Source organism: Centruroides vittatus, unplaced genomic scaffold (assembly GCF_030686945.1).
Source record: "Centruroides vittatus isolate TY-2023 unplaced genomic scaffold, ASM3068694v2 scaffold_861, whole genome shotgun sequence".
NCBI lineage: Eukaryota > Metazoa > Arthropoda > Arachnida > Scorpiones > Buthidae > Centruroides > Centruroides vittatus.
Window position 1 is genome coordinate 4,398,121 of NW_027122718.1, and position 12,008 is coordinate 4,410,128.

General features: G+C 29.3%; 1 protein-coding gene across 1 annotated transcript; it reads right to left on the bottom strand.

Annotated features, from left to right (window-relative positions):
* Window positions 1-1,631: 1,631 nt before the first annotated feature.
* On the bottom strand, window positions 1,632-11,051 carry myd (mayday). Its single transcript, XM_067288408.1, has 6 exons — window positions 10,695-11,051; window positions 2,677-2,813; window positions 2,500-2,607; window positions 2,265-2,420; window positions 2,033-2,196; window positions 1,632-1,958 (listed from the first exon to the last, which is right to left on the bottom strand). Exons 1-6 carry the CDS (start codon window positions 10,958-10,960, stop codon window positions 1,782-1,784), a joined length of 1,008 nt encoding a protein of 335 aa, XP_067144509.1. The 5' UTR covers window positions 10,961-11,051; the 3' UTR covers window positions 1,632-1,781.
* Window positions 11,052-12,008: the final 957 nt, after the last annotated feature.

A 12,008-nucleotide genomic window follows, 5' to 3' on the forward strand; every position in this document is an offset into this window, starting at 1 on the left:
ATCATGATAAAAACTTTGTTGGACACTACAAGGGACAGTAGAAGTACTAAATATGAGACTCTAGTTATTACCTTCACACTTTTTCATTTGTAATCACACAACACACTCATTTTGAGTGTAGTGTTGGCTTTTCCTATCTTCCAGTTTCATTTCAAATCTATTGTGAATTTTGGAAGGTGACCAACCTTCATTGTAACAATTTCCATAAAACTGACAATTTTTTTTTGTCATGCTAAAATTTGGTGTTTTCAAATTGGTAAGATCTTTATAAGCATGGACAAGAAATTAATGACTTAAAAAGAACATATTTTAGGAACTAATTAACCAATATGTGGAATTTAGATGCATGACTTATTTCAACTTTTAAAATTAAGACTAGCCATAAAACAAAATGACAAATAGGTTATCTTCACCATTATATAATTTTTATATAAATTGTTTTAGCTGGAATTAAATAAAATCATAAATTATTCTGATATTGAAAATATCATCTCATACATAATGTGATAATTTGTGTACAGTAAGAATAAATTCGTAGTCAATTTTTTCTCATCAATATTTTTATTGATTTTATTTATTTATAAAAATAATAATCTATATACAATGATATATGTTAATGCTGCTATAATTTAATTATTGAAAAATATTAATTTCTAAAAATCAGCATAGAAAAAATAAATAGTATTATAATTAATCACTAATTATCATTTTTGCAGTTTTGTGTAATGCCAAATGTATTTTTTTTCCTTCTAATTATTTATGTTAAGTTTATAATGAATTAATGACTGTAAAATAATTTTGATATAATTTTCATAAAATGTTTTTATAAAGTTTTTATGAACCTTCAATAACAAAATGCATGCAAGGGGAAAGTTTTTCGAATTTTGAAATTTGTCATGTAAAACACATATATTACTATTTAAATTCTTTACTTATCCAGCAGAATATTTCTTTAAATGCATAATAACGAATGTTTTTGGCTGCCGCCTTTGACCGTCTTCACATTTATCGAGCACCGATCAAATGGAACATTATTAATGTAAACTTCCGAGAAGAAGACAGACAAAAACATTCATTATTTCATGTTTACTTATCCAGCAGATTACTACTTTAAAGATTTTGAATAGTAATATAAAATTCAGTTGTGTAAATATTAATTTACATGTAAAATATATCTTTAAAAATGTAATAACAACATTTTAATAAATAAAATCCATCTTTCTATTTTAAGAATATTAACAAATAAAATCTTAACAGAAATTGTATATAACAAAAATATTTAAAATATCAATCAATACTTAATAAAATATAACAAGATGTCTTCCTAAAATACTATCACAAAATCTCAAAGTTTAGCTAATAAGCCAAAATGATAATCAAGAAATAGAAATCATCTTATATTATGGATTTTTAATTATTATATTTTGAATGAAATAAGTTTTAACATGATTAATTATTGAATATATAAAATGAATATTGCCTATTCCCTCCAGAAGTCTTTTTTAAACTAGTATTGTAATGCAAAAACATTTCAAAATATATTTAATTTGAATGTCTTTGTTTATTTTATAATTATTTTTTAAAATAGATTTCTCTTTATAATAATGACTTTTTAAAGAATTAAATAGGAATGAAATATTTCAATAATATATTATTTCTTGAGCATCATAATTTTACAAAATATCAATAAAAATTTGAAAAATATTTTTAACATTATTTTGTCTTGGGAATGTTAAAGGAAAGTAATTTCTAAAAGCACCAGTAAGCTATCACAGTTAAATTTAGAATTCGTCGTGAAAACTTTTTGCCGTATCGATCATTTTGCTTCCCATAAACACGTCTTTCTTCGATAGTATTTCCTCGATAGATAATTTTCCATCCTTGTCCAGATCGGCTAAAGCTATTAATTCCCGAGCTTCTCTTTTTGCAAGAACGGGATTTTCTGGATCGTTGTACATCTGATAAGAGTTAATTTAAAGACTAAATAACAATTTTTATATCCAAAAACAATACATTGTTACAAATGAATTACCAATAATTCCTGTCTGTTGACTTTGCCGTCGTGGTTAATATCGATAACTTCTCGAAATTCTTTAAGTCTCTGTCTTTTCCATTCTTTCTCCGACATTTTACTCGTTTCTTCCATCGGCATCGACATAAACTCTTCTTCGGTCAGCAATTCGTCTCCGTCGGAATCTAAAAATTAAAGTTCGGTCAGATCGTTTTAATCGTAAATTTCCAAATTACTTAGAAATATTTTATACCAAGGTTGTTAATGATATCGTTCACCATGTTCAACAGAGAAACGTGGCTGTGTTCGGGATGGCGGAATGTTAAAAATTCGTCTATGTTTAATGCATCCGGATCGGAGTTTGCCGCTTCGGACCAAGCAGCTTTATCCAATAATATTTTTTCTAAAACTAAATTAAACATTTAACTCCATTAATTAATTCATAATTATAAATATATATTAAAATTTAATATAAATAAATCTAATACCTTTTCTATTTAATTTTTTATGATCTTTAGGATGATTTTTTGCAAATTTTTCGTCGAAGCCTTGCTCCATCATAAAATTTACATGATATTCATCCCAACTAACTCTTCCTAAAAAAAATTAATTTTTAGCATTAGTTTATCATTTGCAAGCATTTTCTTTGCAATATTCAAAATTACCATTTCTATCTTTATCAAGAGTTGAAAATATCCAAAAATTATCTTTTACTGCTTTCAGAAAATGTTCTTTTATTTTAGCGGCAATCCACTTTTCTAGTTCATTTTGACTTAGAAGATCGTTATTATTTATATCAGCACTGAAAATATTAAAGTTCTAAATTAGTAAAAAAAATTTTCGGATTTATTAAGTTTTATAAATTATTTAAATATTTAATCGGCAAACTTATTTAATAAAAATGTATGCAATTATTTTTAAAGTTTTATTATGCGCTGATTAATAATAATCTTAAATCTGCTTCTTTAAAATCCAAAACTAAAAATAAAAAATAGGTTACAACTTGCAATTTTTGCTTTTGATAAAACAATTTAAACTGATCTTAAAGAAATTTCTATGCATGCATTAATAAAAAGTATGAACATATCTAATTCATTATAATGTCCATAGAACTAGAGCACGACTGGTCCAATTCATTCTGTTCACAAACCATTGCTAACTCTAAAAACTTCTTCAAAAACATTAATAACAAAAAATAATGATAAAAGTCAAGAATGAAAACAAATTCTTTTGTTAATTTTAAAATACTTATAGTTAAATCTCTCAGTAGCAATATTTAATAAAACAAGATTTACTTTTTCAAAACACTCATTGTTATATTATTTTTTTGTGAGGAAGGGAAATTTCTACAGTTAGACAAGAACGGAAGAAATATGTACTAGAGGAGACTGCAATAAAATCACTTAAATGTTGTATTATTATTATATTTCTACAGTATATGTTAAACATTAAAATCTAAAATCAGTCAGAATTAGGGTTTCATCGTTCCAAGTACTTGAACTTTTCAAGTCTCTCTTCTTTTTATTCTTGATTCATTCTTCAAGTATTGAGTCAAAGTTCATATATTTTAACAGTGTTAAATAGAAATCATCTGTCATTGAAGCATTATTACTAAAGATATAAGGAATCAAAACAATTAATAAAGATTACTTTATATGCCTCTATGTCCTTATTTTCTATTTGTTATATATTTTGTCTACGAAGACTTAGCCTATTAATGGGACGTAGTGCACTGGTGTTTTGGCTTTAGCAATTGAGGAAAAACTTATTCGGAGAAAACAAACAATCTTTATTGATCACCTTGTATTATACGGGTCCCATTAATAGGCTAAGTCCTTGTAGACAAAATATATAACAAATTAATAAAGATAATCTGCCAGTTGTATTTTATAGATAAAATACAACTGGCAGATTTAGTCTAAATACAACTCTTAGTTTTGTAGTCGCATCTGCAATACCGACATTATGGCTTGCACAACAGAATTTTTAAGTCTTTATTTTTCTATCAGTCATTACAAAATTAATCTTAGAAGATATTTATTTCAGTTCTTAGATCTTTAATATGTTGACTGACACTATTGAAAGGATTAGTATATTTTAAAAAAAGATTATTATAAAGATAAATTTTCAAAATCATAGTATCTTCCAGATTTTTGGAAGAAAAAATCTACAGGTAAATTTCTGATTATGAAAATATACATTACTGAAAACAAGACAAACACTTTTATTAGTGTTTATAATCAACATGGAGGATATGTACCAAAAGTTGAAGCAGAGTTTAAACAAAATATTACAACTCCATCTTTTGCTTTGAAAAATACATTTGTATATGATGAAACTATGGAAACAGAAATAATAAAACATATTCAATAAATTAAAAGGTTAATGTCAGGAGTTTCTGTTTTGGCTAAATCATTAAAATATATAATAAATTTATCAACCAAATCAGGAAAGTTTTCAATTTATCTAAAAAAGAAACGTACTTCCAATATCCAAAAAAGGTGATAAAACAGATAATCTTATCAATTGATAATTAAATACAAACATGGAAAAAACACCTATTCAAGATTGTAATAATCAAAGTCTATTAAAGTATAAATAATAAATGATAATTTGGTTTTCAAAACAGGTTGTTCTACTATTATGACTTTGTTGAATTATCAGAAATTTTTAACAAAAAATCTGGACACTTCAAAAACAATTTCCAGTAATAATGTACTTGTCAAAAAGCAACACCACCATAAATTTTGGATTATTAAGAATAAAACTACAAAATTGTAGTATCTGGGGAGTTTTCTGGTTAATTTCTATTATACAAAGTGATTCAGAACTCGTGGACAAACTTTAAGGGGTGGTAGAGCATGCAACAAAAACATTTTTTTTTGTGTAGGAAAGTATAGGTGCAAGTGACGCGTTGAGGCACAAACACAAGAAATAACACATGAAACAAATTGTTTACTTACAGCTACGTTGACAAGTGCATCTTTACAGCAATGTTTACAATAATTGCTCAAAACTGCATCCATCAACAGTAATACATGCTTGGCAGCATTGATGGAGTGATTGGTGAACAGTTTCAAAGATGCTAGGTATTTCTCGTACGCATGTAGCCACAACGGATATTCGAACAAGGTCCTCAACAGAGTCAACTGGATTCTCGTATATGAGGTCCTTCAGATCATAAGAAATAATTGCAATTTTGAGCAATTATTGTAAACATTGCTGTAAAGACACACTTGTCAATGATGCTGTAAGTAAACAATTTGTTTCCTTTCATGTGTTATTTCTTGTGTTTGTCACTTGCACCCATACTTTCATATACAAAAAACTTTTTTTTTGTGTGCTCTACCACCCCTTAAAGTTTGTCCCACGAGTTCTGAATCACCCTGTATAGGTAACTTATGTTGTTAGAATGGGAAACATGCATTCTTACTTCGTTATCATGTCAAAAGGAGTCCCTCAAGAACCTTAGTATCTCTAGTGTTTAATCTGTTTATAAATGACATTTCTGAAAGAGTAAACAAAAAGTCTACATATTTTTGCAATTATATAATCAGTACATCAGATCAATGTATTGATAAAACAACAAAAACTAAATGTATTTTGCATATGAATAAAAATTCTTCACAGGAAAAGGATTTTAATTTATATTTCAATGAAATAAAATTATTAAGAATAGATAATATAAAATATCTAGGACTTATAATAACAGATGACAAATTGATGTTCTTACCACCAGAGTTGTTAAATACATTGGACATAATTATGGGGAGGGAGGTACCTTGATTTCTGATGACTTTGGTGGTAATTGGGAAAGGAGATCAAAGTGGCAAATATTTACTGATATAATACTTAAATGGCCCTTCATAAGTGATAGATTTAGGTCTACTTTTTGTATATATGGAATATGCAAAATATTTATGGCCTGCCTACATACAACTCATCCACAATTTAGCCTGTCAATCGAAAAGTTTGACCACTACTGCTTTGGATCATTTATACATATGATAAATCTTGTATTTAATAATATTACTTTTGTTTGATAAATAATATGCCCCAAAAATATATAAAATACAGGCCTACATATGGTATTATTTTTATTAGGAATCTTTACACCTATGTAAGTGTTTTTATTAAATATTGATCTAATTAGATGTTCAAATATAACATATGCATAACAAAAAGTGTTGTGGTTGCCATAGGAACATAGAATTAGGTTACATTGAATCTAATAACTGTTTTTACCTAATAGATATGTTCCCAAAAAAGCTGTATAAAAAACACATAATAATAATACTGTCTGTACAGCATAAGGAAAAATGGTATTATTAAGGTCTGGAAGATTGGTTCCAGACCTTAAAACCAGTAAAAAAAAAAAAAAATACAATAAGTATTATTAAGGCCTGGAACCAATCTTCCATTTTCCTTATGCTGTACAGACAGTATTATTATTTTTTTTTTTTTACACAGCTTTTTAATTTAAACCAGTTAATGTAAATGAAATATTTTGTTTAAACACATTCTATTTTAGTTAATAAATCAGAGAAGGGACAGTTGTAATTTATTTGTCATCAGCAAAATTTAATTTAATTTTATTTGACTTTTTTCAATTAAATAACAAAATAATCTAGCTTTTAACACCAAATGACATACAAAAACTAAAGACTATTCCATATTGAAATAAATCAGAAGAAATGCAATTGCACAAACAAATTGTCAAACTTCAAATGAAATTTTTTCTAACTTCCAATCACAAGATAAAGTCAGACTGAAGGAGTCTTTACCTGCATTCAAGTTAATTGTAAAAAAAAAAAAACTTAATTGATAAATAAATAAATTATTATTATTATTTTAAAGATTTTAGTCTTTCATTTAAACACAAACATATTTTAATATATAAAAATAAGTTTTTCATTATCACGTTTTGAATTCGTTTATTACACTCGTAATTAAATAATTATTATATAAAGTATGCCTTCAGTTAAAATTATTCTATTGAATAAAATATAACAAAAAATATAAAAACATTGGTCTGAAATTTCAAATATTGGACCTATACGTTCTCACTGTTGTCTGCCCTTCGTTAATCTCGAGAACGGAGTAAGATAGATGAAAATCGAGACCGGATGTGGAAAACGTTAATATAGATTAAAATATGATTAAAAATTGTAGCACAGTATTCTGACAATGTCACAATAAGTAATTATTTAAATATAACAATTTGTTACCTAAACAATAAGGCAACATGTATATACAGGGTGTCTATAAAGTCTCTTTACAACTTAAAAAATTTATTGCAAAGGCAATTGATAAGATATCTTAATCAGACTTGTTCTATTGTACTCAGTGGTTTTCAAAGTTTTTAATCACATTGCATTATGTGCAATCGAATTTTTGGTCCATTTTTCTTCCACAAGAGATCGATTAATGCAGATGTCTATCTTGATCTTTTGACTGAATATGTGGCCCCACAACTGCAGGACCTTCAACCGACCATCGTGTTCCAGCGGGATGGTGCCCCACCACATTGGCAACTGCATGTTTGTGACTTCCTTAATCAAACATTTCAAGATTGTTGGATTGGAAGGGATGGACCAATTCCATGGCCACCACATTCACCAGATATTACACCTCTGGATTTCTTTCTATGGGACTATGTTATATATCGTGTATTGAACAAAGATACGGGACATTACTGAACTAAAGCAAAAGATACCGGATGCAATAGCAACCATTAATGAGGCTATGCTACAGCAAACGTGGCAAGAAGTCGAATACCGTCTTGATGTGCTTCGTGTGACTAATGGTGCCCACATAGAGGTGTATTAAATGAGGTAGAAAAACTTTGAAAACCATCAAGTACAATAGAACAAATCTGATTAAGATATCTTATCAATTGCCTTTGCAATAAATTTTTTAAGTTGTAAAGAGACTTTATGGACACCCTGTATATTAAATTGCTGAAAATAAGAATATACATTCATTTATTATTTAAAACCAGTTCACCTTAATCATATATTTTAATTTTGAGTTCCTAATCTATAGTAAAAAATTATATTCATGAAATGAACTAAATCATCAATAAATATCTTTATATATCATAATAAGTGTGAATAATTGAAGTTTTCCACCTTTTATACAATTCACGTATTTTTAATTCTAAATTCAGTTACTTTTAAATTATAATTTAAAAAGATCAATAAGAAAAAATACAGAAAAGTTGCATTTTTCTGTTGCTATTTACTGTCAGATAATAGACATGATTAGTATTGAAAATGTGACAACCTAACATGACGTAATTAATCAAAAGTAAAAATTCTCTAAGCCATATTTATATAAGTAATTGGAAAACAGATTTTAAATCATTTTTATACTAACATAATAAAAAAGTAAAGAACATGCTAATTAAAAATTAAAATTGTATTCCTGTAGCAGCGGTATTAAAACTATGTTCTACAAATGCCAGTCACCTTTAGTAGTGATCCAATGGACCACGACAGCCCAACGATACGTTAATGACATCCTGCTACCGCACGTGTTGCCTCCCGCAGCAGGGCTCCCAAGAACCATTTTCCAACGGGACGATGCTCGACCACACACGACGAGGGTGTCACGAGACTGCCTCCGCCACATTGCCACACCTCCCCGACCTTCTCGGTCCCAATTTGTCACCAATCGAACACGTCCGGGACACAAAGTTGGACAGCCTGGGAATTTGGCCGAACTAGAGGATCCCTTGCAACAACTATAAACTGAAATGTTGCAGGACACCATATGGCACCCGTATGCCTCCATGCCCGCACGTATCATACGTATTCGTGCTAGAGGTGGTCCAACAGAGTACTACAACCTCCTTTCATTTCCTTTCCTGATCCTTTTGCTTTCATTTTGTAATCATTTATTTATATCACCATTACACTCACACAGTACAATTTTGTTTGATTCTGACAACTCCTTGGTGTGCTAATTTTTATGGCAATGAGTGTATTTTTATAAAAAAATTAGAAAACAAACTATTACATGATAGAAACAAATATAATGTAAACTTTAAAAAGTTTTTTTTTTTACTTTTAAATAATCTTGAATTTTTCTTTGAAACATGCAAGCTGATTTTTTTACAATTATATCTCTCATCCTTTCTTAAACAAGATTTCAATATATGGTAACTACTTTTATTTTAAAACAGTAAGCATTTACTTAATTGATTGATTATCTGAACATCGTTCATTCAAACCATGCTTTACTGTATTAAATATTACTGTATAAAATTATTATTAATAAATTCAATAAAAACAAAATGCGGATGATCTTTACAAAGAATCGGTTTACGATATCGTATCAGATTACGATCTTTTTTAATTCGTTATATGCACCGAAGTCCACCTGGATTAACAGCAGTGATATTATACAGCAAGCCAAAAACCATCAATCATATTTTAAATAAAAAAAGTCTATTTTTGACTATTGATTATGATCAATATTCTTAACAATATAGCATAAAAAATCCTACTTTTTATCATTTAATTCATTTTATTACTAACTTTATATCATAAGACACATTAATATCAACACTGATAATTTAAAAATAATATGTAGATACATATAGATATATCTATATATTATTTTTGTAGATTTTCATCATCATTAAATGGAAAAGTTATAAAGCGTACAGGATTCAATTCCGAGATTTCTGTTATTAGTCTGGATTTATATATGTATAGACTGATAACGGGAATCTCGATCGAATCCCGTACGCTCTATAGCTTTTGCATTCGACGAATATCACGAGAAACTGCAAAAATAACATAATCCCATCACGCTCGACGGCATTCCGAAACTAGCCGACGTCTTTGCCGTATTTTGTTCGTTCTGCACGGAGAATAAATGGCTACCTTTACCCATTTTAGTAATAATTTTAAGAAATTAAATATAAGTGTAAATATTATTTGCAAACAATAGCATTTACAAAGCTTACTGATTTTTGTTTTACATATTAAACCAAACCACTATCCGAAGTTAGATAAAACTAACCGACTAGTAAAATTCGACCAATTTTTTCCCATATAGTTTTAATTTTAATACATAGTCGAGCATAGTTTATTATTTAACTAACGTTCAACGCCGTACTAACGTCGTCGTTGCACTTTTCCGAGCCGTAATCGCAAGCATCTATGCAATCGCACCTAAACCGGTATTTCTAATACGGAAAAGTATCGTTAATTTTAAAATTCATTTACTATTAAAGAGCACTCCCAATTTATTTTACCAACTAAATTATTCAGAGGCTTTCTCTTTATTGTCATAATCACAAAAATTATGCAATTTACATAATTTGATTTGAAAATAATTGCATAAAATGCAATTATTATTATTATTATACATCTGTACGTGTAATAATAATAATGTGCCAATGAAATATTAATTACCAAATATACCTCTACTTAATGAATAATCAATTTGATTACTAATGAAAATTAGAAATGACCTCCAAAGCGTTGAAGCACTTCAAAAATAATTCTGTTAAATACATTCAGGTAGAAACTGATTACACTAACGTCTCAAACAGGTAGAATTTAGGTCAACGTCTAGATTCTATTTTTAGTGATACAGAAATATACATTTAAAATTATCTCATTTATCATTTTAATAATTAAAATTTATATATTAAATTATCGTAGCATACTTTCTGAAAACTCGTCTTAAAATGGCTTCGTCTTGCTCCTCTTCTTCCACGTCTCTACCTAGAAGTATTTCCTTTCTGTAATTCTTGTTTATATGACCGTCTCTCTCCATTTTTAAAGCTTCCAGATGATCGGGAGGATGAAGATCGGATATTTTGATGTCTCGCAGACTGGCATTTTTCGATTCCGATGTATTTAACTTAAACGGGAGTGATTGGGACGTGACGATAAAACATAGAGTTAATATAAAAGCGTATATTTTGTCCATAATCTTATAATTCACGATTTCGTATCATTCCGTTCGTAACAAAACTGGTTTATGTTCGGTTACGACTCCATGTGACTGGCCATCCGAAGCGCCACTAGCGGCAAACTTTTAAATTATCTTGGTGTGACGGAATATAATACGATTAATTAATAATTCCGCTTTTATTCTCGAATTTTTATACACGATTGTTTTATTTCGAAATGCGAAACGAGTTACGTAAGCGTTCGGTTAATAGAGCGTGAACTGTTCGTTTACAGGAACTTAAAATAGAAAGTCATGGCGCGAAGTTTCTTCTCCGGATGATACGACACAATTTTATTATTATTATTATTATTATTACTTTCTTTGTTTCTTCGGGAAGTGACGATTGGATTTAACAAGCTTTGATAGTTTTAATAGAATTAAATGCGCTTAAGTGTCAAATTTACAACTCGTTCTGAATGAGCAATTACGTTTAAGGTCATTTAAATGAAATAAACGTAAATTGTAAAATATATTGTAATAAAATTTAAATCACATTTTTATGTCGTGATGTATTATTGAGTAAAAATTTTAAAAGAAATGTAAGGTCAACCGGAACACTCCGGTACATTGTACGAGCGGATAGAGTAAGGCTAGCATTAAGCACCGACAGTCGGTACGTAGTACCAGAAGTACTGGGTAAAAAATTCTTGTGTTTAGGCGAGAAGTCATGACTGGCACGATAAAAATGTGAGGTTTCCGACTGGGTGCTGACCATGTCAAGAGGGTCGAGCGGTCGCGAAGAGTCGTATGTGGGCGATCGGCACTGAGACAGACTCAACGGTTACAAGAAACCGTTTATTTGACACGAAAGAAGCTTACAAGATTTCCGCGATCTTGGAAGTTCTAGGTCGGCAGTAGCCTCTGGGTCTTCCTCTCCTTTCGAATATAGTCTCATTTTGAAGGAGTGTCCCTAGGTCGCGAATGGCCAGTTCCCTCGACGACTCCGCGACTCCAGGACGATGCGGTCGACTTCCGTTGATGGAAAGATGTCGATCCGAGGTCGGGAGACGGAGACGAAGATGGG